General features: G+C 47.8%; 1 protein-coding gene across 1 annotated transcript in view; it reads right to left on the bottom strand.

Moving 5' to 3' along the window:
- SYN3 (synapsin III) overlaps positions 1-25,912 on the bottom strand; it is a 425,920-nt gene extending 400,008 nt beyond the window's left edge. Inside the window, exons 1-2 of the mRNA XM_087448985.1 lie at positions 25,456-25,912; positions 6,801-6,858 (exon numbers count right to left, since the gene is read on the bottom strand). Of these exons, the coding sequence (XP_087305111.1) occupies positions 6,801-6,858; positions 25,456-25,766 (369 nt within the window). The 5' untranslated portion in view covers positions 25,767-25,912. The remainder of the gene's footprint in view (positions 1-6,800; positions 6,859-25,455) is intronic.
- Positions 25,913-26,628: the final 716 nt, after the last annotated feature.

Here is a 26,628-nt window from a genome sequence, read left to right as displayed (position 1 = left end):
ACAGCTGAGGGCCGTCTTCTGGTAGCAATTCCAGCAGCTGGAATAAAGTCCTTTATTCCTCAAGGTGCATTATAGCATCCACTACATGCAATACTTTTGGAACCAGTTATTCTATTTCTAGGAAGGAATCCTGTGGATACACTAACAAATGTTTGAAATGACATAGGTTTAGCATTGTTTATAACAGTAAAATTATGGAAAATAAATTATGGTGTATCCAACTGAAAGCACTCTAGGCAATCATTAACAAGAATGAGGCACCTCTGCACATATTCTCATGGAATAAACTCCAAGATACATTAAGTGAAAAGTCAGAGTCAGAATAGTATGGATGAGTATGGATAAGTACTTCCAGATATGTGCGGACTTTGAGCAACTAAAGGGATGGACTGGGCTACTCACTGTCTACTGCCACTCAGCCCCACACCTACCCTTCTACATTTTCTCCTGCACTATCGGGGCTGAAAGCCTAAATCCACACCTCCCAGATTCTTCTGATCCATGGTCCCAGTTAATTTCTCCCAATGGGAGGCATTCAGGCAAGGAATGAAGTTAGGAGGAAGGTAGCAACCCTCCTGCTTCCTGTGGTAGCTACAGAAGCTTCACCAACAGCAACAGCAGATACAGCAGGTTAGTGGCAATTCTTGCAGCATTGTGGATGTGCAGGCTAATGGTTCTCCACTGGCAACAGCAGCAGTTCCAACGGCAGCAGTGGCAGTGACAACAGCGAATGCAGGACTTTTGTGGCTCTGGGTAATATAATGTCCCCTTTTGACCCATTTGTAATCAATCCTCCTTATTAAATCCTCCTCTGAAATACCTACAATAGTTTATGTTTTTTCTGACTAACTACCATTTATAAAAAGCAAAGGAAAATAAACACATATGCGTATTTGCTCATTGCATTTAAAATCTCTCTGGAAATTTGCCCAAGGAACTAGTGATAATGGTTAAACGAACTGGTTAATGAATGGTTAAAGAGAACTAGGTTGGCAGGGGCAGGGTAGGAGGTAGACTTTTCACCAGATACCATTTTTTACCTTTTCAATTTTTGACTATTTGAATATGTTAACTTTACCCGAAAAATAAATAAAAGAAAAAAATAATACAAGATACCTCTTATTAAATATATTGATTTCCTGTGAAATATTCCCCAAATTAACCATCCAGTTTCTGCTGGACTATTTCCAGCACAGGGGAATCCCTACCCACCAAAGGGGCATGGCCCATTCAACAGTAGCCAGTACTGCTTAATAGTGTCTGTGGAAATCCATCATCTTGTAGGATTGTACCATCAGCCTGAACTCGGATCCCAGCGAAACAATATAGGGTGGTGGTTCAGCACACGTGCAGATGAAACGTGGGTTCAAATTCCTCCTCTATCACTCATTTCAAGCACAGTGTTGAACATTTCTGAGCCTCAGTGTCTTCATCTGCTAAATAGGGAGAGTCATAGCACCCATCTCAAAAGGGTGTGGTGAGGTTGAAAAAAGATTATGCATGTAAAGTGACTGAACCAATACATTTGGTTACTGTTCTTGATATCTCCAACACTGGCAGAAAAATATAGCGGGTAAGAGGAGGGCTCTGAAATCAGACTTCCCAGGTTCAAAAACAGGCTCCTGCCAATTATAAGTCAGGCAACCTTGGGAAAGGCACTTATTCCCTTTGAGTTTCAGTTTCTGCAGGATGGAGGCAACAATAACGCCCATCCAACAATAAAAAGCATTTAGCCTTATCTTGTAAGTACTCAACATATGGCAGCTATTACTATTTTCAACCACTCGTTTGGGTGGTAGATACTTGCAAAGAGTAGACTGGGTCCTATCAATGACCTCTCTTTCTCTGGACTAAGCATCTCCAGTTCCTTACACTGACCCTCTTTCCTCATAGATGTCAGTCTCCTCTCACCCTAATCACTCTCTTCAGAAGGCATTCTGGGTTGCTACTACCCCCTTACAGTGTGATGCTACAACTGGATCTCTCACTAGAGTCCAACTAGCATGTGTGACAGAGAGAAAGAGAGAACGTGCGTGTGTGTGTGTACCATCACCTTCCTGGATTCTAAATGCTGCACTTTGATAATGCAGCCTGAAGTGGCATCAGATTTGGGGGGAGTAACAACGAAAACTATAGTTCATCAAACACCTAATATATGTGCCAGAAACTATGCCAAGCATCTTACTTACTCTAACTTATTTAATCCACACAATAACTCTAGGGGGTAGAAATCATCCTCATTTTTCAGATGAGGAAACGGATGCTTAGACATTTTATAAGTGGAAGTTCAACACAGCCAAAATATGGTGGAGCTGAGATTTGTCTCCAGTCTATCTTACTTTAGAGCCACAATCTTAACCTCTACACCATACTTCCACAAAAATATTAAGAAGTTATTCATCTCAAACCATAGGTGTTTTTTTTTTCCTCATGAGATTTTTTTTTTCTTTGTGAGGAAGATCAGCCCTGAGCTAACATCTGATGCCAATCCTCCTCTTTTTGCTGAGGAAGACTGGCCCTGGGCTAACATCCGTGCCCATCTTCCTCTACTTTATATGGGACGCCGCCACAGCGTGGCTCGACAAGCGGTGCGTCAGTGCGCGCCCGGGATCGGAACCGGCGAACCCCAGGTCCCCGCAGTGGAGCGCGCGCACTTAACCCCTTGCGCCACTGGGCCGGCCCCTCAGGAGATTTGAATAAGCTAAGTGTCCCCAGTCCTGGTCTTCTTCAGCTGAGGTTTTAAATAGGACCTTACAGCGTAGCCCCATTCACTTTGATCATTTCAAATTTAATCCAACACATTCTCTCTCCCGTTCAGCTTCAAGTCAACAAATGTAATTTGATACGTCGCTGTTAAGAAGGAGGAAGAGAACAAAGCCAGGGCCAGAGCTTTTTGGCAAGCTATTAGATGCATTTCTCTCAAGGTGTGTTCTATCAAGTAGTCATTTCCTCATGGGGGTAATGTTCAACCTGTTCCAGTCCACCAAACTGAATTAACGTCCAACCTCCATTGCTCTATCTTGTTGACAATTATTTCTTGAAATATCACACGGTCTTTACGGTCAATATCTACAGCAAAGGTCCATTCTAAGAAAGGTTGCTCCAGAAAGAGCTGTGGATGGAAGGCTGAAGGGGGTATGAGAAAGAATATACATGATGGTCTTGAGTGTTTAAAATATTTTTAAGGGAAAAACCCCACTTTTGCTTCCAGAAGACATTTAAGCTGAGGAAATATATAAAGGGCAGAAGATGAACAGGACTCCGACCAACAGCCTTCCCTGGGATCTACCTGTATCTACCTAACCCCATCTGAACTCGAATATCACACAACGACAGGGCCCAGAGGGAGCCACTGGCATTCATACTTAAATGTGTGGCTTGTTCAGCTTCCTTTATTGGATTCAAGGGCAGGGGCTTCACCCTCTCTTGCTTTTCTCTCCCTCTGCTGCAGCAAGGCATTGTTGTTCCTTATGCCTTGGTTCCTCCATTAACACCAAGGAAAGACTGACCATGGTAATTTCAGTCTTTTTTGACTAGAGAAGAATGAAGTCTGAGGCTCCATCTCACCAAGTCCTCATCCACTAGTCGCTCAGAACTGTGAGTCTACTTGCTATTAATCCATTCACCAACCTCATCGGTTAGTCCCACAGAGGGCTGACTTGTACCTGTGGAGAAAAAGACCCTTTGCCTCAAATCTAAACAGAGGAGAGCTTGACATGCCAACCACCCTGGCTGGAACTTCTCAGGCCCTACTAGGACACTGCTGTGAGGCCCCGCAGAGCCAATAGGGCATTCTGGGTAATGGAATGCAACCTGATGCAGTTCGCCCCACTGGCCTCCCCAGGGTTTCTTGATTCCTGGCTCTGCAAGAGCGGAGGCAAGCAGTTTCCGAACTAGGGGAAGAGGGTGGAGAGAAGGGGCGGAGGCTTCCTCTAGGCCAACCACAACTAAATCATTTGCTCTGTCCAGCAAAACCCAGACAGTGCAATTATCTGGTTAATTTGGCCCTCAGTTGGGAGACAGACTTCCAAAATGTGAGGCCGGCTCAGACTAAACAGTGGCTTCCATCCTAAGACTTTTCCCAAGTGCTAGAGCTTGCATGTGAGATTCCTGGGGGGTTGCTTATGTGACCCACCCATTGATCCAGATGGGAAAAGACAAACGATTCAGACTCTAAGATGTGTTTAGGAAAGCCTGTCTTCCAGGGAAACATGCACAAATGACCTGCTAATTGGTCTTCTGGCTAATCTGCCTTCCGAGTTCCAAGAAGGGGAATAACTCGAAATCAGGATGACCGTAAATTAGCCAATGTTTTCCAGTGTGATTGGAGTCCTCATAGCCCGGCTGAGTGTACTCAGAGGCCCTGGGTTATTCTTAGGGCAATTGTCTCTGATGTTCCTGCTCACAGATTTTGTACCCATAAATCGGGTCAGGGGCAGCACTGAGACAAAAGGGTAAAATTAAAACATGCTTCTGGCGTTGTCACAAACGGGATGAGACAGGATTAGCTAAGCTGGCAACTGAGCATTAACCAGATGGTTTATGAAAACGCAGATTTTTGAGGGCAGATTAAGGAGCAGTGATTTATCTCCCTTGGAAACTGACAAGCAGCCTGGAATCTGTGGAATCTATCAGTTATTCATTTTGCAAATATTTGCTTCAGTTCTAGTATGTGCCAGGCCCTGTGCTACTTAACAGAGTGAGATCCAAAGAGCCATGGCCCCTACCCTCCTACAGAGTCCTACACCTAAATATATGCATAAGGACTAGGATGGAAAAGTTGGGATACTATGGAAGGGAATAACTGGGTTAGCTTATTTAGATCAGAATGTGAAGTCTCAGAGAAGGAATCTTTGAGGAAGGAATTCAAAAGCTAACACTTTTAAGAATCTAATTTGCTTTTTTAGAAAGATCACTCCAGCTTTAGCACAAAAAATAAATTGGAAGTGGGTGAGGAGATGGAGTTAGGAGGCTGTCGGTTAGGAAGAGTGGATGAGAGTTGATGATACTTTAGCCAAGGATCTAGGAAATGGGGATGGAGAGATGTGGATGGACCAGAGAGATATAGGATATGGAGTCAACAGGATCTGGTAACTAATGGGTATAGTGGTGGAGGGAGAGGGAGGCATCCAGGAGACTGTGCAGGTTTCTGGCTAAAGTGGAAGGTAGATGGTGGCACTCTTCATTGAGACAGGAAACTTGAGAGGACAAGTACGTTACGGACCAGGGGAAGATTATGAGTCCTCTCTGGGAGTCAACCATCATGGACTCCACACCATTCCACACCCTGTACTTCTGGTCTCCTTACCTTTGCTCATGCTGCTTCATGTCACATACTCTTCATGTTGCCATCTGCAACTGCTGAAACCCTATTCATTCTCCAAGATCCACTTCAAATACCACCTCCTCCTGGGAGCCACTTCTGACTTCCTCAATTAGTTGTGGCCTCTGCTGCCCATAGCACTAAGTCTGGACCACTCTTTCCTGGACTCCACCTGTGTTGAGGTTCTGTGAAGACTTACCTTACCTCCCTTCCTAGACCACAAGCTTTTTGCGACAGAGCCTCTGCTTCTATATCCTCATTCTCCACATGTTAGCTAGCTAGCATAGTAGACTTTTGACAAATATTTGTGAAGTGAGTAAAAATAACCTGCTGTTTGCCATGGAAGGAAAACCAGTAGACATTGGACTAACTTGAAAGCCACAAGATCAAATTGAAATTCAAGCTGTAGGTGTTTTAATACTAAGCCAACTCAACTTTGATGCTCAGAAAGGCTTTCTTTTCCTCCAACACACCAAACTCAAAGAGTGCTGGAAAAGTCACATCCCTCTATTCTTTTATTACGCTTTCGTGAGTTCATCTTATAGCAGGGACCTTTTCTATCTTATTAACTGTTTGCCTTGGATGATGATGATGATAAATGGGTAACATTTACTAAGGGTTGGTATGTGTTGGGCACTGTTCTAACTACGTTTCATGGACTAAAAGGTGATGCTATTGTAACCCCAATTGTACAGATGAAGAAACTGAGCTGCAGAGAGCTGAAGTATTGCTCAACCAAAGTCACACGGTCAGCTGAGATTTGGGTATGGCTCCAGCACCCACGCTCTGATGTGCTCTCCTAAGCACAGTGTTCAGCATTGAGTAGGTCTCCAACACGTGTTCAGTGAATGAATGGGAAGAGCCCTAGATCTGGAGACCACAAGTTCTAGTCCTAATTCTGCCAGTGATTTCCTATGTAGCCTTGAGCTACATGTGTTCCTTTCCCCATCAAGTGAGGGGTCTGGATGTTGAAATTAGTGGCAATAACAAGAGCCAGTATTTGAGATTCTAACTTCTTTTGAAGTTTTAAATAATTTAATCCCAACAACAACAATACAAGGAAAACGGGACAAAGAGAGATTAAGTCACTTGCCCAATACCTAGAAAATGAGGGAGTCAGGATTCAAACCAACTGTGCTCCCCAGCCCGAGTGGTTCAAGGAGATGCCTTGGGGACCATACAGGGGATGGGCGGAGATGGAACAAGATGGAGCAGACAGATTTCTGGGCTCCGCATGCCCATTTCCATCAGAGAAGCTCTCTCTCTATTTTGTAGAATGGGATCCTACTTGAGGTTTCCTTTGAAGAAAGCTTCTACTGTTAAAACAAAAATATTGAAAACCATTGGGCCAAGTAATTCTGGAATTTAATGAGACTCCTAGGTATCAGCCAGGATTTTTCTGCTCATCTTGGCTCATTATGGCTCCAGCTACAGAAAAGGTCAGGGCGATAGTGCTGAAGACTCAGCTCCAACCTACCTGCTCCACGCGGATCTCAATCTCTCCATTCACCTTCTTCCCATGGAAATACTTGGCCCTGTAAAGGAGAGGAAGAAAAGATGATGATCCTGAGTAAGGATGCAGACTGCTTTACTCTTTTCTCCCTTCTCCCAAAGGCCTTACCCCCAGAATGCATATCCAGACACATTCTCTATCTTCCTGCTCTCTCCTCTCAGCTTACCTGCTGATTTTCGCATTATTTATATGGATTGTGTAGGAGAGAGGAAAGAGTACTGCGTGGGAGGATCGAAGACTCAGGTTCTGGTTCAAGTCACTTGACCTCCCTGTGTCTCAGTTTTATCCTCTGTAAAAGGAAGATGTTAATACCTGCATAATATATTTCTAAGGGTTATGTTAAGGATCAAATGAGGTAAAGCATCTACATAATAGTGCAGAATTATTTTATTGAGTTACACCCTATATACTCTATAAAGGACTTATTAAATTGATCTATCCATCTGTTCATTTCTCTGTTCGTCCATGTGTCCAATGAAGATCTCATCTATCCCTTTGCTCATCCATCCATCTGTCCATCTATCCATGTATCCATCCACCCATCCATCCATCCATCCATCCATCCATCCATCCATCCATCCTTCCATCATCTTTCCTCTACGCCCCTGCTTCTGTCTTCCCACTATCAGTAAATGGCATCCCATCTACTCATTACTCAAAGCAGAAACATAGACATCATTCTTGTTTCCTCTTTCTCTCTCCCTATTCCCATTGATTCTACATTCTAACGTAGAATGTACAAATCCATCCACTTGCCCATTTTTGTCTATAAGCACCCTAGTCTTAGCCTCCTTCATCTCTTTTCTCATACAGATTCTCTTTTCCTACTCTATTTTTCTTTCATAGCACTTATTACAATTATAATTAGCTATAATTAGTAACTGTGTTTAATGTCTGTGTCCTACTAAACTATAACACAGTTCCTTGAGGTCAGGAACAATGTCTTATTCATCATTCTATTCCCAACACCTCCCAGAGTGCTTAACACATAGCAGGAGCTCAATTAATATTTGTTGAATGAATAAATGATTGAAGAGGTAGATGAAAAAAAAAAGCCACTTGTTGAGTACTTACTCTGGCCCAGAAACTGTGCTGTACGTTTTGACCCACAGTCTTTCTCATTTAACGCTTACAACCACCACCATGAGGTAAGTATTATTATTTCCATCCAATGGACAATGAAACTGAAACCAGAGAGATGAAATACTTTGCCTAAGCAGCTTGAATCCCGGTCTTCTAATTCCACGTCTATGATTTTGTTCAACCCTGAAAAATAGCAGCGAATGTTGGGGTGCTCCTGGGCTTAGATGTCTTCCCACAAAGCAAAAATAACGAAAGTTTACTGCCCATTTGCCCTCCTTCACTGTTGGTGTGATGAAACCAATAGTTCTTAGTCACTCGCTGTAATCTGAGCACTGTGTTAAGCATTTCCATACACCTTCTCTGGGGAAGAAGAGACAGCTCTTTGCTCCTAATACCCACTCTCCTCTTTTCCCACAGTGAGAGAGTTTATAGATCAGCACAGTAAGAGAGTTTGTAGATCGGCACCAAAAAATGTATATTCCAACTCTCCATTCAGCTAGGTGTGGTCACATGGTTGAGTTCTAATCAATAATTTGCAAGCATTACATCCAAGAATCTACTTAGTTTCTTCTATTCTTTTCCCTGGAACATCGATATTGCCATCAATTTTTTCAACCTTCCCTTTGTGAAAGAAAGAATCCTTTCTACAGATTCTCTGACCAATCTTTGTCTCTCTGCTTCCAAAGTCTCTCTGTCTACACTTAGCTGATGCCGGTGGAGTTCATCTCTTTCCACCCCTGCCTGAATCACTGACTGACAGCGCTGGTATTGACTTGAAAGAAAGATTTTGGTTTTTTCTTTCCCAGGATGGCCTTAGACAAAATGTATGTGCAGCCAGCCTCACGCAAAGGGAACCTTTTCACGTAGTTTGCAAATTTTATCACGAATCCTTAAAGGTAGTGTCGGCAAACTCCGGATACTGGGATAAGCCCTTCTCTAATATTTCTCGGGCCTGGGGCAAAAGAACAAATGGAGGCCTAGTATCATATGCCTAATTATCTGAAATTGATAAATAAAGCCAGCAAACATTTAAATAAAACAGGTCTGTCTTCCTTCCTTGACAAATACAACTTGATAATGACCTGGAAGGGTCAGAATTTAGACTTCTCAGAATTCTTGGAGTTCCATCCAGAACATGGCGGAATGGGGCTTGCCAGCTCTTGGTTCCCACTGTCCTGCCTAATTCTCCTCCCACCTCCTCTCTGTCCTGCACCACTGCGCTTCTTGTGCAGGCTCGTGGATGGCCCAGGCGATGTGGCCAAGCTTCATCTCCTCACCCACACCCCCATCAACAGCTGTCCCTTGGCCATGCCTTGGGAGAATGGCCCAGGGAATTGGCCTACACAGCCCCTGGAATTGGGTCCGGGTCCCTTTGGGCAGGGAATTCTAGGGTTCAGGGTACCCAGTGCAGGGTCTAAGGGGGAAATTTGCAGGTCCCTGGTGCAGGGCCCTCCTTTGCTGTTAGGAGGGGTATAGCAAAGGGCCAGGGCAGGGCTTAGGTTTCATAGAAGTATTGGGTGGGCCTGGGACCTCAGGATGGTAACTAATGAGTGCAATCACTGGTATTCTGGAAAGAGCATCGATTTGGAATCATACAGGGTTGGGAAAAACCTTAGCTGTACTACTCACTCACCACATGTTCTAAGACAAGGTACTTAACTCCTCTAGGTCATAGTTTCCTCATTTGTCAGGTGGTGATAACATCTACCAGCCAAGGTTGTGGCGAGAAATTCACTTGATCCTCCACAGAACAAGGCAGTAGAGTGTAGTGGACACAGGGCTGGACCACCCAGATGCAATCCCAGCTCCACCACTCACTCACTGCGCAACCTTGGGTGACTCACTCAACCTCCATGTGCCTCATTTTCCACATCTGGGAAGTGGGGATAATGACAGTAGCTATCTCACAGGGTTGTTGTGAGGATTAAATGAGATAAGACATAGAAAGCACTCAGAACAGTTCCTGGCACATAGTAAGCTCCCAAGTATACAGCCCAGGGCCTGAAACAGAATCAACAACAACAAAGAATGACAGAGTGTTTAATCTGTGCCGTTTAACCATACCGTTTAATCACAGTATGGGTACCGTGTAGTGGGGACGCCAAATAAACAAAACATAATCTTACCCTCATGGAGGTTACAAAACCGAATTACGACTCATCTCACCTTGACCTGTCCCATCGGTGCAGTAAGTGATGGATGATGATGATGATAACAATAAATAGATGACATTGGTATAGCAGGCCCACAAGCCTCTTCACATCCCTGCTCCTATTTGACCCTAATGTCAACCCTGAGAGGTGGCAGGGCAGGGAGCAGTCCCTGCATGTTCCAGATAGAGAAGTCCTGTTCAAAATCACACAAAACCTGTAAATGGCAACAGTGAGTTAGATCTGATGCTTTAAGATTTTGAGGATTCAGTCCAGACCCTCTGGGCCCTCTATGATCTAGACCCTGCTGACCTATGGTCCATTTCTCCTCTGGTTTTCTTCCCACCACACTCAACTTTCTCTGATTCCCTAAACACATCCTTCGCTGTTACACCTCTGGGCCTTCGCACATGCTCTTCTCTCTGCTTAGGATGGCTTCCTGCTCTTCTCTGCTTGGCTGCCTCTTTCTCATGTTCCGAGATACTCCCCTACTCTATCAAGCTTTCCTTGAAAGCACCCCCCACACAAAGCTGGGCTAGGTGTCCCTCCTCTGGGTTCCCATGGCAAGCACGCTGTGTACCTAACAACCGTTATAACACATCACTCCATGTTGTAATTACACATGGTTTGTCTGTCCCCTGGCCCCCATACACCTAGTTTGTGACAGCCTAGAAACCCGAAACTGGGTCTCAATGCTCACTGACTCTCCAGTATCCAACACAAAGTGCCAGGGCACAAGGCACACGGTTAACAAACGTTTGCTGACTGGGTAAATGAATAATGTCTTCCAGGGATAGGCCATGGGGTATCCGTCCTCGAGACGCTTTACTGCCATCTACTGGTATACTGTTGTAATGCACTTACCAATCTACACCGATGACCATGTGGGGTCACTGGACAGTGTCCAACCTGCACAACTGGCAGCCCTTGGACTTGATTCTACCCTGCACCCAAAGCACCTTGCACTACACCAATACCACCCAAGCAGCTCTTGCCTTCACAGGGCCTCACCTTTCCAGAAGGAACACTCGTTTTGCCCATCTCTGGAATTTTTACTGCAGGGCCTGGCAGACGGACTCAGCGGAGGGTCAGGCCGTCCATCCCCCTGCCTGGCTGGGAGTCAGAAGTCTGTCTCCTGACGGGCCACACAGACTGCTGCCTCCTTGCCGGGGGCTCATTCAGGCTTGAGCTGCCTCTGAACAGTTCTGTCTGGCAGAGGGAAGGGTAGGGATGGTCTGGAATTCTAGATGCCTTGGGGGCTGGGGTTGCTGCCTCTGTAATTGCCCGGCTGTTTGACCTCAGGCAAAACAGCAAATCCCACTGTGCCCGAGGGCTCTGTCTCCCTAACGCAGACCTCTTCCTAATGCCCTAATATGTTTATTCTCCTAACGAGCTCCCTCAACATCCTGGCCAATCAGTCAAGCCCTCAGCCTTGGGAAGAGGGTGGGGGGCAGCTCTAGATTCCACCGAGTTTCCATCTCTGTGGGTGGTCTCATTTTGTACCCTCACATCAGAGGCACCAGGAAGGAGAATATCATAAAACCGGTGCTGCTGGGGTGGGAAATCCCTAGTTTGGGGAGGCGGGATGTGGTGTGTGAGAGAGATTTACGAGGAGCGGGTACCTAGTTGTTTCGTAACTGCAGCAGGAACAGAAGGAAGAGGAGAATTAGCACAAACAGGATCCACCTGTGACCAAGCAGAGCCCTTCCAATAAATCCCTCTGGGACGTAAAGTCAATGTGGCCAGGTCTTGGCGATGCCCTTCCCAGGGAGGAGGGGTCAGGAACATTCTGTCTCAGGCACAGCTGTGTCCCCACAGGTTGCCTCTGCCAGGGGAGTGGAGGGGGAGGGCAGAGAGACAGGGATCTTGTTCCAGAAAGAGATTTTCATGTTTCTGATGCAAAATATCAGTTGCTCATTTGCGGCCTGGACAGAGCAGGGGGAGATGGAGGACAGACCACGCAGAAGACTGCTGAAGGTAGACACACTCAGGGCTTTCCCAGTTAGCAAGATGAGGAGAGTCACATGGCAGGTTGGATGGACGGCAAAAGCAGAGACTTTGAACACAGAGGTCCAATTCAGAGATCCAATTCTAGCTCCATTATTTACTCCCAAGAATAGGTAATCCTCCTGGCTCCTTCCCACTGCAGAGGGGACCTTCCAATGAGGGGGCAGCCTCTCTGTACCTCCTTGCAATTAGGAAGTTAGGAGTTAGGAAGGGGAGGAACCCTCTGAGGGTGACGAGGTCCCTTGCACCTGTACAGGGATCTGTGAAGGTAAGAAACTGAGACCCACTGGGGCCGGAGCCACAGGATGTGACAAATGTCCCCTCATTGGCTTCTGACAGCAATAGGAAGGAGATTTTAGTGGGTAGTTCTGGGCACAATTCACATCATTTATTCATTCCCTCATTTAACCACTATTTACTGAGCCTCATATGGACTGGGCATCCCACTGCACACTGGGGGGAAAGTTGATATAGACCCTGCTCTTGTGGAGCTAACATGCTCTTAGAAAAGTCAGAAAACTAACCAGATGAAAAAGAAATGATGAGTACTGTGAATAAAATGCACAAAGTGACAGAGGATGAGATGCGGGAGGCAGGGGAGATGTGACTTAGGTCGGTCGGGGAAGGCTTCTTTGGAAGACTCTCAACACACTTTGATTGACCATCTACGGTGTGCCAGAGCCTGCAGGCTCTAAGGAAGTAAGTAGGAAGAGAACATAGTTCTTGGCCTCAGGGGGCTTCTACCTAACAGGACAGAGAGACACATAAATGGACAATGACCACATAGAGCATTAGCCCAATGATACAGGTCAGCCCACAGAAGGGACACTCAGCCGAGTCTCAGGGCCAGGAGCTGCTTCCCTGGGGAAGCGGCCCAGTTCATCCATCAATCCTTCCAATATTTAGTACCTATTCTTCGCCAGGGCCAAGGGCTGCAGAGACAAATGTGAGACGGTCTGGATGTGCCCATGTGAGAAAGGCACAGACAAAGGCAAATGAGTTGGGCAGGTGCTGGGGGCACTCAGGTGAATTTTCCTGGGGCATGTCCCTAAATGTGCAAGAAAAATCAGGAGCAGGTATGGAGCCAAAGACCCAGACTTGAGCTGGCAGCTGTGGCATCTGCCGCATTGTTTCGGACCAGCGTCTGCTTCCTCATCTGCAGAATGGCAACAGGAAGATCTACCCATAGGGTTGTCACAAGGATTAAATGAGGACGCAGATTTGAAGGACTCTGGGAGCCTGCCAAAAATGCGCTGGCAAGTGGGCTGTTCACCGGTGGGCTGCAGGGCAGGACTTCACCTCTGCAGGTAAAGAGGTGGGCGGTTAGAGACAGACCCTAGTGCCTGAGACAAACAGCAACCTTTCCGAACCCCAGTTTCATTTGTAAAATGAAGGACATGACTATGTCTGCCACAGGCCCCCATGAATGACATCCCTGACACGTGGCAGGTGCTTAATGTTCATCTCTTCCCTTCTTGTCCTTCAACAGGATGGCAGAGGGCTGACATCCTGGGTGTGTCCCTGGGGAAATGATGTGTCATTTCCTCTCTCCAAGAGGAGGAAGGAGGCAGTATCTTCCTTGTTCTAAAGAACTCCTGCTTCATGTCTAACACGATGGAAACCTGCCCTGGCTGCTCCCTGGGAGCTCCTCTTCCTCCCCAGCACGGGCCTTTAGGGTAAACAAAGTCATTGGCCACCCACTCACTGTGACTACAGGGATCAGGCTAGAATGTCATCTCCCAGTCCCTACCCCTCTTCTCTCCAAAGACATAACATTGTGTCACCCTCATTCCCACAGATATCAGAAAGTCCACAACCTTCATTCCACAAAGAGAGTTAACATTGAGAAGTCTAAGCAGTTTCCTCAGCCAACATTTAACGAGCATCTACTAAGAGCCCAACTTGGGGAAATGCCCATGAGAAAGGCAAACACTGAAAGGCAATTCTTACCCAGGTGCAAGTGACTAATATCCGATTATTCCAGAACAAGGGTTTAGATGGTATAAGGAGGATGAGAAGAAGGGGACCAGGACAAAATATTGAGTGTTTGACTTAGAAAGGAGGTGGCGGGTCTGTCAAGGTGAGAAGTGCAGGGCAGATAAGGAGAAGACTAAGAGAAGTTATTTTCCCTCCCTCCATTCCCCCTCCCTCCATCCACTTATTCATCCATCCATCCATCTACTTATCCATCCATCAATATCTATTTATACATTCATCCATCCATCCATCCATCCATCTACTTATCCATCCATCCATCCATCCACCCACCCACCCATCTACTTATCCATCCATCCATCCACCCATCTACTTATCCATCCATCCATCCATCCATCCATCCATCCATCCATCCATCCATCCATCCATCCACTTATCCATCCATCCATCCATCCATCCATCCATCCATCCATCCATCCATCCACTTATCCATCCATCCATCCATCCATCCATCCATCCATCCATCCACCCACCCACCCACCCATCTACTTATCCATCCATCCATCCATCCATCCATCCATCCATCCATCCATCCATCCACTTATCCATCCATCCATCTATCCATCCATCCATCCATCCATCCATCCATCCATCCATCCTCCCACCCACCTATCCATTCATCCATCCATCTATCCAAGGTCTACTATGTGCTCAGCACTGTGCTATTCCCTAGAAATTACACTGAACAAAACAGCCCCCTGCCATCCTGGTGCTTACAGTTCAACCGAAAGACAGGCCCAGATGAGGAGCCAAACTGAATATTTACCCTGACTCCTGTCTTCTTTATCAAAAGCTGCCAAGGGGCAAACCTCATGGAGTCCACAGTCCTGTTTTGTTAGATTTAAATGGTACATTTTTAATTTTAAAATAGAAAATTCATATAAAAAATTCAAATTCCTGGCTTCCCTTGAAAATCAATAATGGCAACACCAGGCCATTATTCTCACATGGTAAAAACCGGCTCAGTTCTTCAGTTCTTCTTCAGCTGCTGCCTTCAGAGGGGGCATCAGTTCTCACACCCACCACAGTCCCCACTGCTCCCTATTGTCTCTCTGGGAGCCAAAACCAAGTGGTGGATACATTTGTCACAGAGCTTGTGCTGTTTTCCCTTTAGCAGGGAAATATTTCTCTATTCTTGTGCCTTTTCCTACACCTGCCCCTTCACTCACCAACCGCCTTGTCTCCTTGAGCAGCGGCACAGGCAACCCCTAATTTAGCTAATTCCATTCTGAAGATGGCAATTAGCTCAGTGCAAATCTTCAAGAAACCCACACCCCTGCCCTTCCTGCAAACCGAGGGTGGGAGGTCAGGAAAATGGACACGAAGCACCATCCCCTCTCCTGCATCACAGACAGACTCCCTCCTGCCGAGGAAACATGTCCCAGGCAGGCTTCCACAGGCCCCGGGAGAAGAGACGTTCTGTGATGAGGCTGGCATCTGCCAGCGACCTGCCTCCCCCAGGGCAAGGCTATAACGGGCGGGTGAAGTCTGCAGGAAAGGAAGAGTTACCGCTAACTCAGAGGCCCACGGCCTCTGAGGGACTTCTGCGAAAGAAGGTCACTCAGAGGGTCTGGGTGAGAAAACCACGTTTTGGAGGATGAAGAAAAAGACTCATGAGTTAACAGGTGAAATCCTCAGAGAAAGGCAAGGCCAGAGCAGGGAAAACAACTGAGACACAACGTCAGAGAGGAAAACACGAGAAACTTCAGGTCCAAGACTCTTTTAAGGGCTGTAGGCTGACCCCTTCATAGTCTGAGCCTCTTCTGCATTATTCTTCCCAAATGGCCAGCCCCACTGTGCGTGAAACCCTGCAAGTGACAGGCAGCCCACTTGATCTTTGGACGACCTTCCCTCTCTGTACGCGGAGATGAAATATGTCTCCCTCATTGTTTGCCCCATTGGTCCCAGTTCTACCGACTGGGAGCCACACGAAACAAGTCCTCTAATTTGATGGTTTCTAAACTTGGCTCTTCGTTATTTAAAAAAATAGTTTCCCAAGCTCTACTCTAGATACCCTGATTCAGTAGTTCTAGGGGGGACATCTCAGTGTGGCCTGTCCTGCATCCATTCTGACTTCTAGTAACAGCATCTCCATTTGCATTGGCATTGATGGCCCCAGGCCTCTCTCTTGCACATAGTCTTGGTGGGACTGGTCCCAGGACACAATGCAGATCAGCCAGGTTTGTTCTTCCCCAGAAATCGGATTTTTGAACAGAGAGACGCAAGGCTGGGAGGACAAAGAATCTGGACTTCTCCAGAGAATGTCCACCAGTCCCTGCCTCCTAGATCCTGGCGGAGCTCTGGGTCCTGATCTCTCCGAAACTCGGGTCTTCATATTTTCTTCTGATTCTGTGATCCTCCCACATATTTCCAATAAATCCCCATTTTGCCTAAGTCAGCCAAAGTCTACTTCTTTTTCTTGCAAACAGAGAACTCGATCCCATACAGAAGCTGTACGGTGGTGCCTGGGAATCTGAGTGTCATTCTACGGAAACAGTCTTTTGAGGACCATGATCCTAGTCCACTGTCATTGTCTGACTTATGAGGAAACAGGCCCAGAGGGGAAAGTGGCTCAGCCAAGATCCCACAGCATCAGCAGAGAAGGGAGAGATCAGGAAGAAACAGCATCCATCAGATTTCTCCCCACATTCCCTTCTGCTCAAAGACATTTACCCCGGATTTTCTAGCCACAGCTTCAGAGGGTGAAGACTCTACCAGGACGGCAGACAACTCTTCACTGTTTTCCCCTCGAGAGCGGGGTAGGAAGCAGCAGGGACACCAGGCCTCTGGATTGGATGGCAGGAAGACCTCACGGAGAGAGGTCAGCACTTGAAAAATTCCTCAAGTCAAAGGGCTTGGGGCTTGGGTGCCACACAAGGCCCTCACTGTGTGCGCACATTGTCTCCCTGATAAAAGGGGCCGGGCCTGGGAAAAGGGAGCCAGTCTCCAGGAAACTGGGCAGGCTGCTGGGGAATGCCCAGGCCCGTCCCCTCCCCCAGGCACCAGGGCTGGGAGGAGGTGAGGGGGAGGGGCAGAGGGTGCCCAGAGTTGGAGGGATGAGTCCAGAAGTCCAGAGCCACTCCAGGTGGTGTTGGGCAGCCTGTGTGAGACAGTGAATGAAGCGAGGACGAAGGGGACCTCCTTACCTCCCTCTCCCTTCCACCTCTGCATTTCCCCACAGGACACAGGCAGGGCCTGCCCTTGTTCAAGGAGAGTCTTAGGGATAGCGGAAGTGGTGGGGAGAAGCGGAAGGATTTTGTTTCCTGGAGCCAAGGGTCTTCAACAGAGAGGTGTGTGTCTCAGCTTTGAGCCCCCCAACCAACTCTCGGAGGATGGGACGACTCTGGCCCCCATCTTCTCATCTTCGGAGTAGAATGTCTGCCAGCCTACCAGCATCCAGACACCCCTCCTCCAGGGCTTCCGGAAGACAGCCCTCAAGCATATCCAGCTGAACTGAGAAGCATGCCAAGTGGCTGCCTTCCCCTGGCTCCCGGTGCTATTATATTCACCAGCAATTAGTAATTGCAATTAATTGTTAATAACAGTTACCGTTTCAGTGTTTGTTATGACAGGCTAAGCCCCGTACCAGCCCCATCCATGCCATCAACTCTAATTTTTTCAATGACCCTTCAAGAAAGATACCCCACAGTCCTGCCTTACAGCTGAGGAATGTGAGGTTCCAGGTGGGGCTTGCCCAAGGTCACATGGGCGGGAGGGAAAACAGGGACCCAGGAAGTCTGCCTCCAGACTGTCCACTCAGTTTTGCTCCCTCCCTGCTGGTGACTGACTGTCCTCGGTCCTCGTCACACAGGCAGGGAAAGCTGCTCCCTGAGAATGGGGTGAACCGGACGGCCTGGTTTAGCCCCCCCCAACCAGAAAGCAAGGAAGCTCAAAGGCCAGCCTCTCACTGGGCTGATGTTAGCAGGGCCCGGCAGTGTCTCTCATTGCCATCCCCCATAAGCAGGGTAGCCAGATGAAATACGCGACACCCAGCTAAATTCGAATTCCAGATCAATATAGAATTCTGTAGTATAAGTCTGTACCAAACAGTGCACGGGATACACTGATTGTTTATCTAAGTATTTAAATCTTGTATTTTTATTTGCTAAATCCGGCAACTCTACTCAAAATCCACCACTGGTGATGCCAGCTCGGAGTTCAAACCCCCTGCAGGTGGCACAGGGGGAAGCAGAATGTCCTGCTCACCCTGGGGCAGATGGCAAGACACCCGCAGTCCTCATGCATTCACTCAAAGCCATCTGAAGCAGTTGAGGCTGGAGACAATGGGTTTATCACCTGGGCGGGAAGGAGAGGAGCCTCGGGGATAGGATAGCGTGGAAGTGTTAGGTGCTATTCCTGAATTCCAGGGCAGCTGAGTGTTTTCTGAGACAGACTCTCACCCAGGGCATCCTCAATCCTGAACTTTCCCTTAATAATAATAACAGCCTTGGCAAGAGCATCCATTTGTTTGTTAATTAAATCATCCATTTACCCTATCTTACCAAGCACCAGGCACTGTGCTAGGCCCCGAGGATACGTTGGTTAAACAAGGGTGGCCTGAGCTCTGCCCTCCCACAGCTTATGTTCTAGAACAGACCAACTGCGTCACGGGGAAATAAGCCGTGCACATTGAAAAGGAGAGAAACAAAGCGCTCTTGCTGGAGCCTCATAACATCCCTGTGAGCTCAGGGGTATGGTAAAGGCGGTGGCCTTATGATCCCCACTTTACAGATGGGGAAACTGAGGCCCAGAAAGGAAACGCGGCTTGGCCAAGACCACAGAGCTGGTGAGCGGCACAGCTGAGACTCCAACCCCGACCTGCCCCCTGCGAGCTCTCAATTCTCTGCATTTTATCTTCTTTCCCATTTTAACTCGCTTGGGAAACATGTCTGACATGTGTTAGGAAATTACATCGCTAATATCAAAACACAGGAAAAAAGAACAGAAAAGATCCTGTCTGAGCTCCCTTGGTGCTTAAAAAAGAGGAAAATATTCCAAGGGCAATTGCTACAAAGGGCCCGATTTCCAAGCCCTCTGAGATCACGAGCGTCTGGATGGCTACAGGAACCCCCTCTTCCCCTGGCAGTTTACCATTCTGGCTGCACCAGAGCTCCAGCAGGGCGGGGCCGCCTGGCTCGAGGTGGGGCGCTTTCCTCTGAGGGTGAAGTCATCAGGACCCTGCGCTTGGCCTCCATGCAGTAACATGGAGTCCTGCCACCCAGATGCCTCCCGCTGCTCTCAGACGCCGGGTGTGTGTACCCGCGTGAGGCTCCTGAGCCCTGGTCCACGGCCCGTGCCCTCGTGCACAGCACAGGAGGCCCTGGACTCAGGTGGGACAAGAAAACACGGATGTCCAGATGCCACTGGCATCTGTTTTGATTTTGGGCTCAGAGCCTCAGTTTTCCTTATTTATAAAATGAGAATATTCATAGTACTCCATACAGTTATTGGGAAGATTAAGTTAGAGAATCCACGAAAACCATTTAGCACAATATCTGCTCATGGAAGGTGCACAAATGTTTGCCGCATGACAATGATGAAGACATGACCCCATTGTCAAGCAGATCACGGTTTATTGTGTTCATTCATACATATATATTTTTTTTTTGGTGAGGAAGATTAGCCCTGAGCTAACATCTGCCAATCCTCCTCTTTTTGCTGAGGAAGAGTGGCCCTGGGCTAACATCTGTGCCCATCTTCCTCTACTTTATATGTGGGACGCCTGCCACAGCATAGCTTGATAAGTAGTGCACGGGTCTGTGCCCAGGATCCGAACCCGTGAACCCTGGGCCACCAAAGCGGAGCACATGAACTTAACCACTATGCCACTGGCCCAGCCCTTGTTCATTCATTTTTTGACCAATTTTTCAGCATCTACTTCATGCCAAACACTGAAGCCCTGAGCACTGGTCAGCAGGAGGCGTGGCACCATCAGAAATGCCCTTTAAGAAGTTAGTCCTGTGCAAGGCCCAGCCTAGGCAGTCTCCTGTTTTGGTTCCTTGAGCAGGTGCATGGGATCTCTGTGTTCTGCCTCCTCACCTGTAAAACACACCCCAGGGAAATCAGGAAGGGCTAACAAGTAAGGGTGTGTTGGCAAACGCTTAACAACAGGCTCTCTGGGGAGACTGAAAGCTGCGGTTTGTAGCATCTGCCAACGTCCGGGGTGTAAATACACTCACCGTGGCCACTGTGACTTTCTCTGCTGGACTGAGTACAAGGTGAGAAGGAAAAAGAGGATTTAAGAATGCCACCAAGGTCACTCCTCGGTTTCACTGTTACACACCCCCACCCTTGTCATTACCACTAACTCCTCACCTCCAAAATCACTCATTCCATCAACAGACATTTCCCAAGCACCTGTTATCTGCCTGCCCTGTTCTAGGCCCTGGGATACAAAGACAGCATCCAGGAGTGGGTGGGGTGGTGGTGATGATGGGGACACAAATGATCACACAGCATAACGACTCTCAGTGATCCAGAAATGCCCAGGGCGCTTTAATGGGTATCATTAGCCATTACTTACTAGGACGGTGTAGACTGATATGCTCCAGGCCAGAAGGATGGTGGCTGAGGGATGTTTCAAACCAAGAATACCCTCTTCATTTCCTCCCCAACAAATAAAATAAGAAAGGAACCACAGGGAAGGTAACAATAGGTCGTTGCTGAAACGGAATAGCAGACATTCTGGGAACCAGGCCACACGGTAAGGTGAGAGGAGAGGAGAGCCAGAGTTCCAGTGGACACTGGAGGGAGGGGCTGGGGCAAAGGCTTAGCTGCTTCTATCCCCCCTCACCCCTCCCACCCCCATCCAGAATCCAGAGACCTTGCGGGTAAAACCCAGAGCAGGGAGTTGCACCTAAATCCCAACCTGGTTATGAGCAATCTTTTTTTGTCATGTTCAATGTTTTGATTTTGAAAATCAAACCTGGGGTTCCAGCACATTCTGTGGGCAATAGTAAAAAATGTGCCTATTTTTTTTTTTTAACAATCTCAAATAGCAGCCCTACAGTTACTCTAGCATCCAGAAAAAGGCAGAGCCAATATTTTATACACAGGTGAGTAAAAACAACACCCCTCAACTGTGTGTCCACATGGCTGACTCCTGAGGCAGGGGCCTCAGGCCCCAGTATGCCCACTAGGAGCTATTCTGATTGGACTGAGTGGGGGCAATGACATGTGCTAATTGAACACTTACTGTGTGTTGAGCAACAGGGACATGAAGAATAAGACATAGGCCTTGTTCCTGCAGAGGAGACAGCCACCTAACAGCCAGTTGTAATACAGTGTGATATGTGCAGCCATGGCCCAATGAAATATGGTTTAAGTTATACAAATGAGGTAGTTATGGGCACTGTCGGAAGGGTGGGCTTGTCGGGGAAGACGTCACAAAAGAGGTGACACCCGAGCAGGCTTTTAAGGATGAATGGAAATTGGCCAAGGGAACAAGATGGGGAAGAGTATTCAGGGAGTAGGGAAGAGAATGTGCTAAGGCAAAAAGGTGTGTTTGGGAACTATGAGGTGTTTGCTATTCCTGCGGAAGGAACAGGAAGCAGGAAGTGGAGCTGGAGACAGAACTAGAGGGAGGGCAGACACGCTTACGACTCTGAATTTGAACTTGAGGACAACGATGCACCACTAAGAGATTATAAAAGGGGATGCATGGTGGGGCATGGGAGCAAACTGGGCAGACCTGTGTTTCGGAAAGATGACCCCTTGGTGATAACATGGAAGGCAACCAGGAGGTGAGGTCAAGACTGGAGGCCTGACGCCAGTGAAGCTGCTGGAAAATTCTAGGCCAGAGAATTAGCGGAGCAGCAGTGGGGCTGAGGAAAACTGAGCCTGAAATCCATTTATTTTATTTCTCCTTTCCCTTGTGGATCTCGGGACTGACTGATTTTCCCTCATAACAGAGGACAGCACCAACTTTAGTTCAGATAACTACTGAGCCAGCCCTTATACGAGGCTGGTCCAAAGCTCCCCACACACCCTTGCCCTGGCCAGGTTCACCTCCAGGAGCAACCCCCAAAAAGGTGGTGGGATCTTACAATGCTTGCCTATGAGTCCTTCCTCCCAGCAAAAGTGGCTCTGGGACCCTCTTTTCTCCTCAGAAGATGAAAAGTCCTTCCCCCTAGGTCACCCACCAGGTATCAGATCGTCCTTGTGGGGCCCAGGCTGTTCACAGAGTTTGCAAGCTGGCCTCCACCAGGAGGGGAAGAGTGTGGGGTTCCTGCAACTTCCTTACCCACGAGAAACCTGATTCTGCAGGAAGGCCCTGGACCAGGAATCAGAAGACAGGGAAGAGGATCTGGGGCTGAGAAGGCAGAAAGGGAGCAGCATTGTTCCTGGTGGGTTCACCCTCAGTCCAGACGGTGGGTCGTCTCCCCACCTCATTATCATCTCAAAGGAGGAAGAAAGGAGCTGTGTGTGCTGGCTTCTCCCCCTTTAACAACTTCTTCCTCTCAGGAGACAGTTCGCACAATGAAGGAGGGGCTGGGCAGGGGGCTGACCCAGGCAGCCCAGGGTCTGCCAAAGCTGCCCAGAGACAGTGGGGCTAGCCCGCCACCTGCTGGCCACTCCTGGTAGCGGGGTAAGGGCATACTTCGGGAACACTGCAGGGAAGGATGGAGATGCTACAGCAGCCAGCATCAATTTGGAGCAAGTTGGGAATGTACTGAGATTCAGAGAGGTTAGGAAACTCTCGAAGAATCTAGGATGGAGTTCTGTAGGAGAAGCTGACGTGTCTGCGGGTAAGAACTTTCCATCACAAACATCCAACAGATGCAGAGCCAGCTTCCAGGTGAGTTCCTGAGTCAGTTTCTCACATTTCCACTTTCTTAGCCACTGAGGGGCACGAAAAAGATTGCTGTTCTCAAGATCTGATTAATGTATGGGCATATGAGGCATGATTGAAATAGACTGGGAGAAATTCCTCTGGCCAAAATTGTGCCCCCATCAGTGTGCACAGCCTAAAATTCACATAGTGGTCATGCCTGTGGATTAGAGATTGAAGACCAAAGTCAAATTTAAATGTGACTTGGCTGAGATCATTCATTGCATTTCAACATCATTCACTGTGCCACCCTACGCTACAACACACACTTGATGGGCACTGGGGGGACAGAGATTAATATGACCCAATTTTATCACCTGGGAGCCAGCAGGGAAGATTGCCCAGTAGAACACTCTAGTACAAGGTGGTAAATCCTAATCCGTTCTGCCCAATATTGGGCCTGAAGAGACTAAACAGGCATACCTATGAGGGGCTGCTTTTAAGATGATTAATGTTGCACAGATGGTCACAACAGTCTGAATAGTAATACACACTTAAACAGCACTTGCTGTCTACCAGACACATCCTAAGCACTTTTACATTAACTCAGATGTTAACCCTACTTATATATATAACTCTAAAAGGTACTATTTTATTCCCATTTCAGTGTAGGAACTTGCAAAGGTCATATAGCTACTATGGGGTAGAGATGGGATTTGAACCCAGATGGCCTAGCTCTAGGAGGAACACAGAGCTCTTAGGAACACAGAGGTCTGTGGTCCTAACCATGGCACCATGCTGCCATTTATTAGCTCATCTTCTACACAGGAAGTAACTTTCCTGACAAATAGGTTTTTAAATACCCCCCATCACCATACCATGGCAAGCCGTGACTGAGCCAGGGATAACGCGGTCAGTAGGGAACACTCAAAATCAAGGTCAAGCGTTGGGTTAAAGAGAAACAGAGGACCTCAAAGGCCACGTAGGCATTGCGATCACTGGGCAGACAGGCACAGGACTGCACAGGCCAGGGTGCCTAGGAGCAACAGCTCTGCAGAAATCAACCCCTATGCCCAGAACCTAAAGATGGCGCTTTACATAAGTGCACAAGCAGGATGAACAAAGCTTCATGATGAGAGCCTTCAAGCAAGCAGCAATGCCAAAGACGATGCAGACCAGATCAGAACAGAGGCCACGCACATGACCCCCCTGGTTAAGATGCAGTGATTTCCTAGCAGGAAGAGAAAGACAGACCTCTGGACCTGCTGAACAAGCTTTAATGTTGTCTGTATTGAATATGTATTATAAACCATAAATATCTCCCACTCCAAAGGATAGGCTCGATCATTTCCACCCTGAGTTAACACCTCAGGGAATGAATGTGAATGTGATTATACACACGCAGGCGAGAATAACAGAGTACCTGGCATCTTAGCGAACTGGATGAATGAGATTATTCATTTAAGACACATTTACTGGGTGCCTGCTATGTGGCAGCCTTTGGAGACACATGCGTGCAACCTTGCCCTCCAGCCCATGGCCGTCCATGGGTCCACCCAGAAGTGCTCCAGTTCCCACCCAGGTGCCCTGGATGGGGTGCTTCCGCGTCTCCACATTTGGGCTTATTTCCAGGACTGCAGATCCTGTGTCTCCAGCTGGACTGATAATATTTATCACCTGTCTCTACCAAAAATTTGGAGTAGAGACCTACTCGCCAACTGTAGCTCCATGCGAGCGGCGCCTGTTCACCACTTTCACCACTTAGCTGAGCACCCAAGGCTGCGACTTGCACTCAACTGGTGCTCAGTAACTGCCTGTCAAACAACTTCTGCGATGACCTTGACACATGTGTCCACTCTGCCCCCGGAGAGCTTACCATCTATTGCGGCCTGAGAAGAGGCTGGAAGGCACGTCATCTCTGCCCACCTTTGGTGTCAAGAGCACAGCTTCTAGAGCCAGATTGCCGGCATGTGGGATGCAGACTCAGGCCTGCTGGTCCCAAAGGTTTTGGATAAGGACTGTGCACCTGTGTTGATTTCTTCACCCTCATAACAACCTCATTTAATGGAGGGAGCAGAGGATGGCTGAGGCTGAAGGAGGTTAAGCAACTTGCCAGAATTATTTTAGATTTACAATGTTTTCCGTCTTTAGAAAAGCAATGTGGTGCACATACCATACCTTAGATAACACTTCCAGTGGGCTCTGGGTCGCACCCCATAGCAAACACATTAAGATGTTTGCAGCAAATCGAATGAACGAGCACAATCAGTGGTGTCATGAAACTATTACAGTCTCACTTTCCTTCAGGTCAGGCTTTGCTGCCAAACGGGTTATGAAATATTTTCTAGTTTTCAGATCTTTCTGGATTTTGGATTTGCAGGTGAGGGGTTGTGGACCTATAAATATAAACCCTTAGAGGAGAGTGTGGCACAAAGTAGGTGCCGTGGTGCCCGCCACGCAGTAGCCACAGGGTCAATGTTAGTTTCCTTCCCTCCGGCCAGCCTGTGACACCACCGAGCCCCTCATAGCTCCGCCCCTCTCTCCCCCCAAGAGTGAGATAGGCCCCACCTCCTCTCTGGCCCCTAGGTGGGAGCACCTGCAGATTTCTGCTTACCAGTCTGTGTGGGCATCATCGATCACCAACAGGATCCTGGGCCTTTGAACAACAGGTGTGGAGGGAACTGGAGGCTCCATCAGCCCCATGGGGGCCTGCGAGGTCTGCTTCATGGCACTGGAGAAGGAGGTGAAGAGGCTGGATCCTGGAGAGGAGAAGGAGGCTGCCAGGGGCTGGGGGTGCCTCCTCTCCATGGCCGGGGAAGCGGGGGAGCTGGTGGAGCTGTCTGGGCGCTGTAGGTCTGTCATATAGCCATTCGGCAGGTTGGCCACGAAGCTGCTATCAGAGAGGCGCCGCCGGAGGAAATTCATGGCTGTGGATGGATGAGATGGCTTGTTCCTACTTGGACTTGTCTAGGTGCGGCCCAGAACACAGGCCGCCAGCGAGAGGGGGAGGTCGGGTCTTGGGCCAGCAGAGCCAGGGGAATCCTGCTCGAGATGGCTTCAGCCGTCCTTGCTTACCTGTGGCAACAAGCCAACACAAACATTAGTGGAAATGACCTCTACCCCTATAGCAAACAGATAGGGCACCTTCCGGCCCCACTGCTGGGGACAGTGTAAAGTGGGACATCCTTTTGGGAAGGAATTTGGCAACATGTAATTAGAGCACACCCGTTTCACCTACAATTTCCATTTTCTGGAATTCTATCCCAAGAAAGGAATCTGAGTTACAGAAAAAGCTCCCTGCACAAATATATTTATCACAGCATTATTGACACTAGCAAATTACTGGAAAGTAACTCAACATTCGATCACAGGATAACGAATAAATAAACTGCAGCACAGTCACTCAGCAAAACTGTCTGTGGCTATTGGAAAAGGGGACTTAAAAAGGGATTTTAGTAACATAGAACAAATTTCATGCTGTAATTAAATTAAAAAGATCATGATACAAGGTTATAGGTACAGAACGACTACCACCCCATAAAAGTTGAAATAACAAAACTTTGGAAGGAAAATACATCAGAATGTCAACAGCGATGGGTAATGCGATTTGGTAATTTACCAGATTTTCTAGAAGATATATTGCTGTGGACTGAATTGTGTCCCCTCAAATTCCTATGCTGAAGCCCTAACCTCCAATGTGCTGGTATTTGCAGATGGGGCCTTTAGGAGGTAATGAGGATTAGATGAGGTCGTGAGGCTGTGGCCCTCGTGATGGGATTAGTGCCCT

This window comes from Ceratotherium simum, chromosome 25, assembly GCF_057802395.1.
Source record: "Ceratotherium simum simum isolate JZ-2026a chromosome 25, ASM5780239v1, whole genome shotgun sequence".
NCBI classification, from domain to species: Eukaryota; Metazoa; Chordata; class Mammalia; order Perissodactyla; family Rhinocerotidae; genus Ceratotherium; species Ceratotherium simum.
The sequence above is the reverse complement of the archived record's forward strand: the minus strand, read 5'-3'. Positions and strand labels throughout refer to the sequence as shown.